At 36.4% G+C, this 16,049-nt stretch overlaps 1 protein-coding gene across 1 annotated transcript in view; it reads left to right on the top strand.

Moving 5' to 3' along the window:
- LOC106873044 (PDZ domain-containing protein 8) overlaps positions 1-16,049 on the top strand; it is a 130,537-nt gene that overhangs the window by 72,746 nt on the left and 41,742 nt on the right. Inside the window, exons 2-3 of the mRNA XM_014920251.2 lie at positions 10,969-11,959; positions 13,857-13,975. Of these exons, the coding sequence (XP_014775737.2) occupies positions 11,813-11,959; positions 13,857-13,975 (266 nt within the window). The 5' untranslated portion in view covers positions 10,969-11,812. The remainder of the gene's footprint in view (positions 1-10,968; positions 11,960-13,856; positions 13,976-16,049) is intronic.

Below are 16,049 nucleotides of genomic sequence, written 5' to 3'. Positions count from 1 at the left end.
AAAAGGAAATAAATGTGGATTGAATTTAATATAGTCATAAAACAATGAAAGGATGGCATATTTGCAATGTTTTTTATTTATTTATAAAGCAGGAATGGATTGGTAGAATTAGTCAACTACTTGACCTTCTTGGATCAACTTAGCTTGGTTGCCAAGGGCCCTTCCTTTGCCGTTGGCCTTTCACAGTGATATGGCTTTTCTTGAGATGCATTTGTGAATAGTTAATTTAGCTCCATTTTCATCTTCTGTGGTCTTCATCTATATCTGAAGATAGGTGCAAACTCATTTGTAAATAAGAGCAAGGTAAACAGAATACAACATCAGCTTATACACATTGCAGCCAGTTCTTTGCCAATGGGCCGTTCTTTGCCAACGGGCCGTTCTTTGCCAATGGCCCCTTCTTCTGCCAACGACCCGTTCTTTGCTGACGGGCCTTTCTACGCTGTTGGCCCTTTCTTTGCCAATGAACTGTTCTTTGCTGTTGGCCCTTTCTTTGCCGACGGCATTTTCATTGCTGATATGTCCGTTCTTTGCCGATGGCCCGTTCCTTGCCAGCGGCCCTTTGTTTGCCATGTGGTTTTATTGTTCCAAGCTGCTCTTTTCCCTTCATGCTGCTGCTTTAGTGCCATCATTACTGACATTTTCCTGCTGATTCTTACAGCTTCCTTTGCAATTTCCTCCATCGATTTCCACTTGTTTTCTCTTGTTTTCTTTTTGTAGATATGAAGCATTTATAGTGTTCAACATCTTGCTAGCCTGTTACATTTTTTTTTTTTGCAAGATTCCTAATATGAAATCATCTGTTGAAATGCTATATTTAGGGATGGTAATTTTTGTTTTTGCTTTTTGCTAAATGAACACACTCTTTAATCTTCATTTGGACTAAAGCATTGATATTTCTGCTTTTTTTTTTTTTCTTTTTTTTTTAATGTTTCAAGTCCACTGACCAATAAAAATAGTTGGTATTCTGGATAAGTTTTAATACAGATATAGTACAAGATAGATGATATCTCTTGAAATATTTTCGAACAGTATCTATTTCTGTCATTGATGTTACTGTTGCTCCTTGCTCATGTTGTCAGGATTGGAATAAATCTGTTCTTGTTTCAATTCCCAGATGTCAGATTTGAGTAAGCATATTGTCAAAAATATCCCTCATGACAATCCCATCTACACATTGTATTTTAGGACTGTATTAATGTTTCTTTTGTTTCCTCTTTATCTTTTTTTGTTTGTTTCATTTCTTTTAAGACTTTTGGGTATGATTTGTGGGAAAATTGACTGCTATTTTTGCAAGTCAAATGACTACATAGTTTCCTCATTTGTTTGTGGATGAATCTTTTGCAGATTTAGCAAGGTTTATACTTTTTATAGTATAACAATCAATGATTACAGTTACTTAAATAAATTTAGCATTTTTAAAAACAGTATTTGTTCAGCTGTGTTTTACATCATTAATTCATTTGCTTTCTACAGTAAATGTTACATATTATTTTAAGCCTTATGTCTTCTTTATTATTTTTCCTATCCATGCATGGAAGATGAATGTTAAACGATGATGATTTTTTTTTTCTTCTTAGATATTGTATTTCACCACTAACTTGTTAGTGTCCATTCTTGATTTTATTTAATATTTGAAGCTACATATGGTGTGAAAACGTTTTCACACAAAAGTTTGAGTAATTAACATGTGCAGTTCAGTTTATTATTAATTCAAAACTCAACATTTTACAATAGCATTGCTGTAGCTTCATTACTGAGTGGCTAACAGATACTGGGCTCTCTCGACACCCTCTTTCTTATTCCACTTATCTCTCTATTTTTCTTGCTTGGTCTTTGCTGCTCTCATGCTCATATATGCACTCACAACTTTGTCTTAAAACTATTTTGAGTTATGGGTGTGTATGTATGTGTAAGAAATGAAACATCGGTTGCTACATGGTTGGTGTGGTTGCCACATGAACAACAGAAAGGGGTGGAAGAAAGTGTACTACAGTGTTGGCCAAAATAGCCTAAACTTTTCCTGGTTTGCATTAATAAATTACTGGTGCATTGTTCTTATTTCATTGTTATCCTTATTCTATTAATATATCTATAGATATTTTGCCAACACTGCATGTGATAGAAAGATATAAACACCTTGTTTGTCTGCTAAGAAACTTGTGTGTGTGTGTGTGTGTGTGTGTGTGTGTGTGTGTGTGTGTATATATATATAAATATATATATATATATATATATGTAAGGGCATTATTATAAAATAAAGCCTCATGCTTAAAGGGACTTAATAAGTCAAAATTACCAAAATAAGCACATGTTTACCGATCGTGGGGAATGCAACCTTCAAAGCTAACCTCCTAAAAACTTTTAACTTAACTGCAAACCACTGGTTTCATAATTAATACAGCAAAACTATGCAGTAAGCTGCATCTTTTATTCATCAGTGCACGTATGGTTAAGACACATAAAGAATAAACAAAAATCGACATACCCTGATGTACCCAACAACAGCAGCACGGTGACTTCTGTTCATCCTTATATATCCGTGAAAGAGGCGGGCTATTCAAGTTACATTTTCGGCAACATGTGCTTTTACAGAATAATATTCAGCACTGAATATATTCTAATTATTTGTGATATAATATAAGGATAAAATCTTTTAAAGAATTTATCAAGTAGTCAGCATGAAAAAAACCTCATAAGGAAAAAAACCCATCATTTTTTCCCATAAATATATATAATATAATCCATATAAGGGCATTATTATAAAATAAAGCCTCACGCTTCGAGGGACTTAATAAGTCAAAACTACCAAAATAAGCACATGTTTACCTATCGCAGGGAATGCAACCATCAAAGCTAACCTAAAAACTTAACGGCAAACCACTGGTTTCATAATTAATACAGCAAAACTATGCAGTAAACTGCATCTTTTATTCATCAGTGCACATATGGACAAGACACATAAAGAATAAACAAATCGACATACCCTGATGTACCCAACAACAGCAGCACGGCGACCTCTGTTCATCCTTATATATCCTTATATATATATATATATATTTTTACACTTACCTATGTACTTGTATTTTTGATAGTGTACATTCTTCACATTCCTCAAGGAGGTTTATATAATGGTCAGTGTTTTGAGCCTGAGCGGCATCCACGTTGTCTTCATGTGGAACCATTAACTCAACTAGATTTACCACTTTTTTTTCTTTCACACCATATTATGATATCCGCTTTCTTTGTAACTGGAATGGCAAAGAATCCTTGGCACCCTGGTAAATCTGTAGACTTCTCTCAGTAGCTATTCCACTTCTCATCACTCACAGGGAGTTTGTTCTTCCTCAAATGGATCTGCTGTCCTGAGCACTCAAAGGTACTGAAATTTCTTGTTGGTTCTTTCATTGTATTTTTTTTTCACTGTTGATGAGAGCAATTTGGTTCTTTATAGAATTGAGAATAACCTTAAGGACCAGATTGTGTCTGCATGTATCCAATGCCAGTGAATAGTTGGAAAGAATATGTTTCAGTTTTCCATTTTCTCCACATCTGCATTTATCATTCTCTGATATGTTCTATCTTACTAGATTTGATGGCGATGGCAAGACATTATAGGATGATCGAATTAGGAAACTTAGCTGAGATGTAGTCCACCTCCATCTCTCATTCCAGTTTATTTTTCTCAACAATGTGTTCCTCCCATTTCATCATCTGTCCTTGTTGAGAGCATTGCATTAAATGAAGCTCTCTTCTCTCTCTTTCCTTAGCAACAGTGTCAAAGCAAACAACAGATCTGTGTTCGCTCTGCATCATGCTTGCAAACAGTTTACAATAAAGAGCTGAGCTGTTTAATGTCTGAGGTAGGCCGAGCCACTTTCTCATGAACACATTACACTTTTTTTCAATGATTTGAACTTGTAACAGTGCCACCTTGTATATTAGAAGTGGCCACAAAAGGTGCAGAGACAAGCCGAAGTGTAAGCACCATATTTTATATTTACCTGGTAGCTTTGAGTTATCAATTGCTGTTAACCCATCCTTGGCTTGTTTCATAATTTGCATCTGACAATATTTCAGCATATACAGTGTATACACTGGAACATTGGTGTACATTATACATGCACCAAGCTCTTAACAGGTTTTTCCTTGGCTTTTGGAATGCATTCCTCAGTTATTTTAAACTTAGCTTGTTGTTGCACTCCATTAATGTCAGACTACTTGTGATTTTTACCCTGAATTGCATCCTTTATCACATCAGCATGTCTATCTTCAAGAGAACACTCTGCATGATTTGATTGTCTGTCTACAGAAGTGTCATGCCCTCCATGATGGCCTTCTTAGGTGATTGTGTATGGGGCATTTGTTCTGAAAAGTATACTGCTTTCAAAATCGTCTCCATGACTAGGATAAACCATGTGACAGATATTGTGCAACCAGCAGTAATGCCAATCTCCAATCGGTGCCAATCTGTTGTAAAATCTCCAGCTGTAAACCTCATCTTGAAACTTCTCATAATATATCCTCATTATTTTGATCACTTTGTCTTGAATGTGGAAGTGGTTCATGGCTCTTAGCAGTAATTCGTGTGGCACTGAGCCATATACATTAGCTAGGTCAAGCCATACCACATTCAGACTTCTCTTTTTCTGTTTGGCATCCTGGATCGCTTTCCAAATTGATAATTAATGCTCAACACATCCAGGAGTCCCAGAGATTCCAGCCTTTTGAACAGATTCTTCAGCATATCCATTACTCTGTGAATATGCCACTGTTCTCCTTGAGAGACTTCCCATACAGATCTTGTCTTCCACATTCAATAAGGATATCGGCCTAAACTGTTTTATAGTCTCTGCATTGGCCTCCTTCAGCAGGTATATGCCTTCTGCTTTACACCAACCCTCTACTAGAGGCTCTTCGCACTACAGCTGTCAGTGTAGGACAAAGAGCTTCTTTCGTAGATGATTGCAATATTTGTTATGTGAGATGCCATCAACTGGGGGCACTCTTTGCTCAAGCTTTTCTCACAAAATCATTCACCTCTTTCTCCCTGAGGTCCCCAATTTGAAATTTGACATCAGGTTTTAAGAGATTCTTTAGCTTATTTATAGGAGGCAGTGGCTGGTTATAATCTGCATTGCTGTAAGTTTGGCACTTTATCGTGTGCAAAAGAAGAATTGGATGCTCGCATCACTCTTTGGTTCAGTGAGCAGCTTCTTGGTTACCCTGTATGAGTTCTTCAGAAACTGTTCATGAGTTCTTTTGCTTTCTTTTCTTCATTCATTTCGGCAGATATTTTGTTGCACATAATGGCATTTTCTTTTTAAATCTTTGTACAGCTGAGTGAGGCCAGGTTTTTCATCTTCCTCTGCACATTCCCATTGCTTTCTTAGGCTGTTCTTTCCCCTTCCCCACTGCTTCATTTTCCTTATCCTCTTGCTTGGCCCACACTTCCCTTTCGCTAATCAAGTCCCATATTTTACTCCAAATAACAGCAAAGAAGAGAGCTTGCTGTCAGAATCTGTATCTAGTTGTATTTACTTAGGTTGTTGTGATGTCTCTCATCTGATGTATTTGTTTTATGATGTTTTGCTCTCAGAACTTTGAATCCACCTGAATTCAGCTGAAAACTATGCTCTCAGAATCACATTGAATCTTGCAATATGAAAGACTCCCTAATTCAGCAGGAAATAAGATTGTGAAAGCAAGAAATTGGAAAAATACTTCAAGAGTCTTCAACTAATTTTCATATGATGTTACATCTCAAGTACTTGTGTGGATCCAGGCATTTGCTAGATTGAGCCATACCACATCAAGATCTCCCTTTTCTTCTCTAGCTCCTTAGATTGTCCCCCCCCCCCCAATTCATTGAGACCTGTTTTACACAACCCAACACTGCAGAGATGCCTTCCTGTTGAACTGACATATACACAGTTATTCTCTGTGCAATATTTAGTTAGCCTTGTGGTCATAGCAAATTTTTCCTTCAAGGTTCAGAAATGATATTTGTATGAATTGTCTGATGTTGCTTCAGTTCTGATATTTTATGATGTATGCTGTTTTAGTTCTTCTCAATTCATTGCTGGCCTGTATGAAATATAGACTTTGCTGAGGTGGACTGTATTCCTTTGATGACTTTCCAAAGCTTTTCCAATTGTTGATTCTCATGCTGTGGCAATTGTCATACTTCTACATGTCTTTTGTTTTCCTCTGCATGTTAGCAATCTGTTTGGATTTCTTTGGAGTTGATTTCACTTTCAACTCTCTTATTATAGATCTGTCTGCCTTGTGCCGATTGTCAGTAGATTTGTTGTCTGTTTCTTTAGCATGTTGGGGTTTTACAGGATAGGGGTGCTAGCCCTATGCCCAACCCTCCTCCTTTCTCTCCCTGGACTTGGGACCAGGCGTCGGCGGAGTTTTTTCTCTTCAGTTTTGATAATGAAACTGCTAGATGTAAGACTGGATAACATCAGTGAAGATGAAGTTGAAAGAGCTATCAAGAAACTGAAAAACTACAAAGCAGCAGGTGCAGACAATATGTGGCGTAGAGAAATAGATGGACATAGTCAGTTAGACTTAGAACCATTCACATCATTGCTAAGAAGTGAAAAGCTGGGTTAACAAGCTGTTTTTATTAATGGAACGCTAGACATTCTAGAAACTTCCAAAAGAACCACTAAACTTATTGAATAATTAAGAACCGCGTCTCATGGCATTAATGCTTTGAGAAACTTAGAAAAGGGAGATCATTCAACTATTTAGTTAGTTACACCACTACACAACTTTCATGTGCCTTCTGTTAGGTCTGATTTCTGGGAACAGGCCAGAGGATGACCAAAGTCTTGTCAGCAGGAACTGTCTGGCAAGTGTTGCTTCTCTTTGTTTGAGAATAAGAGGGGAAACCAGAAAAATTCTTCAACAACTTTCAATTGATGTTCGTATGATGATACATCTCAAGAGTTTGTTGAATCATATTTTGTGGAACGAAAGTGGTGTCATTTACCAGATTGAACCACACCATGCTCTCTCTTCTTTCATCTAGGTATTTGTATTGCTTCCAAAATCGTTGAGACGTCCTACACAAGCAGACACAGCAGGGATGTCTCCCATGTGAAATGACACATCCACATACTTTCTGTACAATATTTAGTGAGTCTTGCTGCTATAGCAAATGTTTCCTTCAGTACTGGTACTGATATGAATTGGTTGATGTCTTTTCAGTTCTGATATTTTGGGATGTATACTCTTTCAGCTCTTCTCCATTCATTGCTGACCTGTATGTTAATAGGCTTTAATAAAAGACATTGAGTTGCATTGATGTCTTTCCAGATATTTTCCAATCATTTCTCATGCTGTGGCAATTATGTTTCTGCATTTCAGTGGGCTTGACTTCACTTTCATCTTGGACTTCCATATTAAGAGATATATTCTGTCCTCTCAAAGCCTGGTCTTTTATAACATTTTATTGCTTCTTTGTTTCTCTCTTCTGATGATAGTTTGTTTTCATGGCTTGGGCTTTTGAAACTTTAATTTGGATCAGTTTGATGCTGAATTATGGTGGATGAATTTTGAAACTCTTATGGTTGAGAATCACATAGAGAAACCAGAAAAATATTCCAACATTTTTCACTTGTTTTGGAACACAATGCATCTGAGGAGTTAGTTGAATCATCTTGTTTGTGATGAAACTGTAGACATTTGCCATATTAAACCATACCAAATCAAGAGCTATCAAGGCATGTTCTATTTAATGTGACATTCATTCTGAACTGACATAACCACATACTTTTTCTGTGAAGAATACTTAGCTTGCCTTGCTACCATAAGAGATTCTTCCATCATCCTTCAGAAGTGATATTGGTATGAATTATCTGATGTAGATTGAGCTCTGACCTTTTGGAGTGTATACATCTTTAGCTCTCTTGTATTGATTGCTGATCTGTAAATTCTACAGTACTGACCTAATTAATGTCTTGTACAAAAGGTAGGGCAAATCCTTTTTTGGCTGTGGTGATGAATTGGGGGTGTTTTCCTTGACCACTTTCCTTACTTGGTGGCCTGTCATCATAGAATTCCCCTAATTGAACAGGCTACACTAAACCGTTGATTATAAGCAATGTATGTGTGTGTGAGTCTTAAGATGTTTCCATAAGATGGTGCTCAAAAACTTCTTTGTCTATTGTGTCTCTGATTTTGGCTTGTTGAATAGTTTCCTGGCAAAGTGGAAGGAGTTTTTGAAGAAGGAATCTTGTATCATTTTCCTCTGCTTCTTTTCATCATTGCTGCTCTCTGCTTTATTGAGGGCATTGTGTGTCACTTTTATCTATTGAAGGCTTTTCTAATCCTTGTTCCTGATATACCAATGTTTGGTACAAGTCCTTTCAGGATCTTCAAGGTATATATCAGTACTCCTTAGAAAATATTAAGGTTCTGCATATTTTTCTTGTCTATATTCTGTCTTTCCCATTGGTTGACATGTTGCATGGAAATGATTTTCTTTGTGTAGCTTTGCTGTGTTTCAATTTCCACTGTTAATTTTATCCTGAATGCTGACCATAGTTGGGTGCGGTAGTTTAAGTGGCTGAGGACATATGTCCTGCGGAGGACCTTTGTAGTTTCCTGTTCTCTCATTCTGAAAATTTGATGGCTCCGTCTGGCCAGGTGTCTGCATGTAATTGCCAACTTAGTGTGTGACCTGGGCATTATTATGAGTAATGAAAGCATCTTTCCAGGTGTATATTATTGATTTTGATTCAACGATTGCAGTTTTTGTTGGGCCAGTATACCCTGTCTGTGTCTCATTCAGATTTGTGTACTGGTATTGCAGGGCTTGGAATTTTCCAGTGTTATATTGCATGTATATTGTCCAAATACTGTTGCAAATGCACAATATTTCAGTGTTTGTATGTTCTGAGAGAATTTTGTATTCTCTACACAACTAGCAAAAATGGTTATCTGAGCAGCTAAATGCTATTCATAGTGGCCTTCTCGGGCATGCATTGGCCATTACTGCCAGATTTTTATCTTTTAGAAACTTCAAGTTTTCAACTGTGCCTACATCACAAAACTTGTGACATATCATACTATGTATCTTGATTTTGCAAAAGCTTTTGTTAAAGTCAACTATCACAGCTACATTTAAGTTGTTGAGCAGCTGCGTTAACACCCAGTCATAGTGCAGTAAGAGCTGTGTCAGGCAGCTTCTGCCTGATTGTTGTCAGTCAGTAAGTCATCCACTTTAAGGAATGCAATTAGCTTCCTGTGGAATATTTGTTCTGTGACTCTGTGAGAAGTCAGAGAGAGAGAGAGAGAGAGGCTAATGATTTTTGTATCATTGCCTCTGCTTCCTGCTTTAAAGATACGGTATATTATTCCTTGATTCAATTTGTCTGGTTACTTATCACTGGCAAGGAAGCTCTGAAAAAGAAGCTGCAGTTGTTTTGAAAGGGCTTGTTTGCATGATTTGGGAAGGATTGCTGGGTATCAATGAAGGCCAGCAGCTGAGTTTCCATCTACCTCGTCTATGGTCGTCAGTATAACATCTTTTTTTTTAATGTTGATTTAATCAATTCTATTGCCTTCTTGGTTAAAAGTGAAGTGGTAAAGGACTCCACCTGTTTTGTTCACTTGCCTGTGTCTTAAAGGGAAAGTAAAAACAGTTTGGAACCACTTGTTCAGTATTTCACTTCTTCTCATTGGGTTTCCTATGGAGGATCTGTCCCTTTGAAAGAGGTGCTCTATCTTGAGTATTGAGTCCATTTCTTTAGCAAAGTTAAAGAAATCTTCTTTCTTGTGTGTGTTGGCCTTGCATTCTGGACAAGTCCTGCATTATGGACTGGAAATGTTCGTTTCATATCACTGTCTGGTGTGGAGAGATATTTAGACCAGTCTTTTTGGGTTGATTTCTGTGGGGGTGGGGGTGGGTGTGTGTGTGTGTGTGTAAGTATGGCATAGTATGTGGTTAAGAGGTTTACTTGTGAAAACCACATGCTTTTGGATTCAGTCCACTGCATGGTACCTTAGAGAAGTGTCTTTTAATATAGTAGTAGATGAAATAAAGTGATGTGCATGGATTTGGTAGTTGGAAAATGAAAAAGCCCCTCACATAATTGTTGTAAACAGATATTACCATTATACAACCTGTGTCGTTTGCTTCCAATTCTCCATGAAAACTTGTCCATCCATGGGGAAGATAATGCAGTGTTTGCAAACAAATGGAGGTTGGCAACAGAAAGGGCATCAGGCTGTAAAAAACCTGTAAAAGCATACATGACAATGGCTACCATTATGAATTCGCCTTAGGCAAAGCATTGATGATACTACAGCAAAAGTCTTCTTAAGCATGAATTCTCTTTTTTAATCTGACTTTCAGATAGTGTTTTTTTGGCAGAGATATTTGGTTGGTTTGCCATTGCCTTCACTAACTGGATGGCCATTGGCCCACAAGGAGCTCATCTGCTCTTCAACAAGTCCTGTTTTTAATCCCACTTGGTGGTCCAGGCATACTCCTCACAAGAGTAGCATGCTACTTGAATAAAGGAGTCTGTTAGTACTGTTTCATGATTGGGTGGTCAGCAACGGGTTTACATGGTACTAGTAGCAAATCTCACCAGCCTGTGATGAGGTCCCCTGACCTGACTGTAATGTCAGATATAATAAAAAAATTAAAAATACACACACACACATAAACACAGTTTTTGTCTAAATTTGTTTGAAGGATGAAATGTATAAATAAAAATTACTCTCACTAAGACATCTGAAGTTTATTGCATATAGTTCTTACATTAAACAATTGTCAAGTGTATAAATTTACCGACATAAACATATTGACACTTATTCTCTCTCTTTACTTCCTTTCATGCATTTTTTGACACTTTAACACAATCTCTATCTCATGTACAAACATGCATGTGTGCATGCATGAACACATTTAATTTTCTATCTCTCTTTTCTTTTTGTTTTTTCCAGTTGGCGAAACATTTAGTGTGGAATTAAAACCAGTTGAAATTCTGAGAATCATTTTGAAGTTTTATGAAAGCAAAGAAGGGAAAAAAGCTACATTTTAATTTATTAGTCATGCAAACAGTTGTGCAGTTCCTGAAAGCCACATTAAAAGACTGTGACCTTATATTCAGCTTTAGACACTTAAAGAATATAAGTGGCAAAAGAGCTTAGAACAAATCATAGACTTAAGCTAGTAACTGTTATATTGTTTGCTAATAACATGAGAAGAAAGAAATATGAAACATTCTTAGATAATTCTGTGATCTTACTTAGAAAATGTCACCTTCCTGTTTGCCATACGTCTTGGCTGTGGCTTAGATCCTCTTCAGATTTTAGCGACAATAATAATACGTAACCCACATTTGCTAAAACAAAGAAACAGAAGAAAGGAGAAAGAATTGAAATATCAAAAATGTAGATTAAAAACCACTAAGAAACAAAGCAAGCATATATTATTCATCTAATTGCCATATTTTTCCACAAGTGCATAATACATTTTATCATCAAGTGTAAAGAAAAACCCTGTCTTGAACATATCAGTAATTTTATTCTAAAAAAAAAAAGAACGCCAAAGAAGCTCTGCCAAAAAAAAAACAAAAAAACTCTCTAGTCTCAGCATACACACACACACACACACTAAAGAAAACAGAAACTCAAATAAAATATCCAATGTCTTTCATTGCTACTATGTAGAATTGATTGTCCAAAAAAATAAGTTATGTGTGAGAAATTTTAAAATATATTACTGGAAGCTTCCTGTCGGATTACATGTTTTTTTTACCGGTGGTATGAAGTTGGTATTTCCAAAATGATTGTCATCATTTTAGTATCCACCTTAGCTGGTATGATACTAACTCTCATTATACAATACATATGGATTCGAAGATGGTTTTCCAGTCTGCCAGAAGAACCAATTCCAAAGAAACCACAATTTGGGAAATTTCAGTGTCCAGAGGTAAGGAAAGAAAAAATAAAAGAATTCTTATTTTTGGTAAACTATTAGTACACACATACACACACACACACACACACACGCACACGCGCACGCGCTTTTTCTTAGAAGTAAAGGATTGACCGTGATTTTGAAGTTTTGCTATAGTTGGCTTCATCAGACTACTAGTCTCCAGTGGAACTTCAGTTGCAGTCACTTTTCATCAACATCATCGTCATTATTATTTAACTTCCATTTTCCATGCTACACTACTTAACTCTATTGAATATACTTTCAGCTAATGTTTGTTTCATGTAAGATATTACATAAAATATGCATGCAAACACACACACACTTATGTGTTCCAACCATAAGCACCCTACCTTCTATTTAGATAAGGTTCAGAGAATTTCGATTACACAATATCCTGTTTTCAAGATAGCTTCTGTCTGGAAGGCAGTTTGACTGATATTTTCAGTTGATTGGTGGGTGAGGATGATGTAGAAGCATAGTCTTTGTCTTGTTGATTTTGCTGTCAAATCTGTAATGTTTACATAAAAATACAATTAAGAGGATGACTATTATTTCTAGCGCAGAAACACTGACTCCTTTGGTAGATGAACACATAATGGTTATAAGAGGAGGAGAGAAGAGTGAGCATAGATGGAAGGGGTTTATGCAGCTAGCCACCACAAAGGAGCAGATGCCTTTGTAACAATAGTGGAAGAGGCTAAGACAGGAAACCACGTCTGTGAACCAGGCTTGCTGTTTAGTGCCCAGGTTTGCATGATCAAGTAAGCTTGTGATCAAAACAGTTCGGTCATGATTGTGCTTTGTTTTTATATATCTATGATGGCATCATGTGCGTCATTTTATACATATATATATATATATATATATATAAATAAAAAAGAATAACAAATGGAGCAAAATGCATATAATCAATAAGTTCCTTTGATTATATGCGTTTTTGCTCCATTTATTATTATTCTTTATATCTACTCAAAATACATCACTTTAACATGGAATTTCTACCCCTTAACCGGGTATAATATCAGTTTTTGTGTGATTTTTGCTACCCTGGTAACTATTAACATATTTGCATTATCGAAGTTTTTCAACCAAGATATATATATATATATATATATATATTTGTTTATGTATTTATTAATATTATTTCATTTTTATATTTGGTTTGCAAGATTCTTTATGTGAATTCGTGTGTTGAAACAGATTTTGTTATGTCTAGGGAGTCATTATGCCAGTATTGTTAACATACACACTGCTTCAATTGTACTCATTTATTAGATATTCGATTTTTTTTTTCTGTATTGTCAAAGCTCTTTCGTTGCTTCTTTGTAATCTTCTCAGTTGATAGTCACCGAGTCACTTGCAAAAAAGAAACAAAAGAGCTTTGACAAAAAAAAAAAAATAATAAAAATCTGATATTGAATGAATGGCATAATGACTCTCCCTAGATGCAACAAATACATGCATATAATCTTAATACAGTAGGAATCTGATATGAGGGAGAATTGTTCGCTATTTCCACCAGGTCCAGTAGTCAGATAGAGGTGTTACAGTGTTTCTGTGTTTGTGTTCTTACCAGTCAGATGTCTTCATTTCAGATGTAGTCAATGATGTTTGTAAGGAGTAGAAGTACCATTACAAGCAGTGGCTTAATAAGGGTCGGCACTTGAGCTTAATAGTGGATCAGCTACAAAACAAATAACTCAAGCCTTTGCCAATGTTATAAATAAATGCTTTTGATCTAAGTTAATGAAAAACAGTGAGGTTTAGCTTTTATAGAAACTCTGAAAACATTAGTAATGTTGTTTAGCTTCTAGGTCTGTCCAGGACTGAACTCGTGTATTTGTCATGCATGCACACAAAATAAATATATGCATGTTTTTATTTACAGGAGTTGTTTAAATTATCTGGTGATGCTAATGGTAAATTTGAAAAGGAAAGTTGCCGATTCTTGAATTTGATATTCCAGTTCCTCTTTCAAGAATTGAGAGATACAAGAGAAGTGCGAAGGTATGATGCTTTTTTTTTTTGTTTGATTCCTGTACGTAATCTCTATTTAGAAATATTGTCTGCAATGTGTTTCCTTTTGATAAGATTACAATATTTTACAGGTTAATTAACTTCACACTTAGAAATAAACAAATTTGTAATATATACATGTGTGTATATATGTGTATATACATGTAGGCATGTGAGTGTGGTAAGAAGTTTGTTTCTCAACCACATGGTTCTGGGCTCAGTCCTACTGTGTGGTACCTTGGGCAAGTCTTTTCTACTACAGCCTCGGGCTGACTGAACGCTCCAGTGAATTTATTTGCCAGAATCAAAAACTAGGTGAAAATGCACAAAGACATAGAATTATTGCAATCTTTTAAGAAAATTAGACAAAAATAAGTATAACATTTCATTTAAAAGTATTATATTTTAATGTATATGAGAGAGAGAGAGAGACTCTTCTTCAGCTTCCCAAAAGCAGCACTAGCTTTTGCTATTCTGTGATTTATTTTGGCATTAAGGGTGCCATTTCTTAGTGGATACATGAGGCATTGGCTGAGAACTGTGCATTCTGGAAAAAGACTGTCAAGAATAGATGTGCAGTCAATGAGTAAAAGTGAGTGGAGTATCCTGGTCTGAAGCATTCACTCCATAAGCTAGCCCTAAATGCAGTGCCTAGAGAGACCCAATTAGAATTGAAGTGCTATTGTGTTGTGTGTTTGTGTGTGTGTGTGTGTGGGGCAATTTCTTCTCTCAAGAGCTAGATTAATCAACCACCTAAACTCACATGAACCATTTAGAAATCAAGCAGCTTGTGAGGTCGTTCTGGCAATACGTTCTCTGTGGCACATTTATAATGAATGTAGCTTAATTTTGTGAGTCAGCTGGCAGTCTGATCAAACATGGTAAAATACAAGGGGTCACAGTTCAGCCAGTGATGTCAGGGGACAGACAGTTCAAGTATTTCATCTGTGAACTCCTATGAATGGAATTTGGGCTGAAAAAGCCATTTGCATACACATGGCTGTGCAAGGCTTGATGAAAGTATGTCACTTTTTTGACAAGGGGCAACTTGATTTTTTCATGCTTGCTTTTTAGATGAATGCAATTAAGGTATTGTTTGACAGTCAGATACACTTCCTGATGCTAACTGTTTTTTAAGTAAGGGATCTCATTCCTCAATTTTGAAGGCCTGAAGCAAATAGTTATTAACAGAAGTGCCAAAGACAGCACTACATTCATTGTAATTTTTGAATAAGAATGCACATGTATCAACACATGTACATGCATACATACATGACAAGCTACTTCTGTTTTTGTCAACCAAATCAGATTGCAAAGCTTTGCATGATACAAAATGCTGTACAATTCATGTATATTTCTTCTACTTTAGTGCATTACACACTATCCTAGGGCCATCAACTAAAATTCTGTAGTCGTACAAGTTAGTTTGGATGTGTAGTGAACTGCTTGTATTGAAAAGGGAGGACTACATTCAGCAGGAGTGAAGGGTTTCTACTTGTAATGTTATGTAATTGTTGCATTCATACCAACATATATTAACAGCATCACTCTTAGTCCAATAATAGTCTCGGTGAGAAAACTTGATTATCTGTTTAGGTTCCTTCGGGCCTTGTGATGTGTGACCAATTGAAGCACGTGGTGTTGCATTGATGTTTTTTCTTTTTTTCTCTTTTTTGTCTCCCTTCTTTTCTTTCCCCTCTTTTATTCTTTGTCTTTCTTTTGTAAAAACCTATATGATGGAGGAATCATGACTATTGTTTAAGATTTGTATTTATATCATATACATAGGCGTAGGAGTGGCTGTGTGGTAAGTAGCTTGCTTACCAACCACATGGTCCCGGGTTCAGTCCCACTGCGTGGCACCTTGGGCAAGTGTCTTCTACTGTAGCCTCAGGCCGACCAAAGCCTTATTAGTGGATAGACGGAAACTGAAAGAAGCCCGTCGTATATATGTATATATGTTTGTGTGTCTGTGTTTGTCCCCCCAACATCGCTTGACAACCGATGCTGGTGTGTTTATGTCCCCCATAGCTTAGCGGTTCGGCAAAAGAGACCGAAAGAATAA

The sequence above is a fragment of the Octopus bimaculoides genome, chromosome 16 (genome assembly GCF_001194135.2).
Source record: "Octopus bimaculoides isolate UCB-OBI-ISO-001 chromosome 16, ASM119413v2, whole genome shotgun sequence".
NCBI lineage: Eukaryota > Metazoa > Mollusca > Cephalopoda > Octopoda > Octopodidae > Octopus > Octopus bimaculoides.
This window is presented reverse-complemented; position numbering and strand designations above follow the sequence as displayed.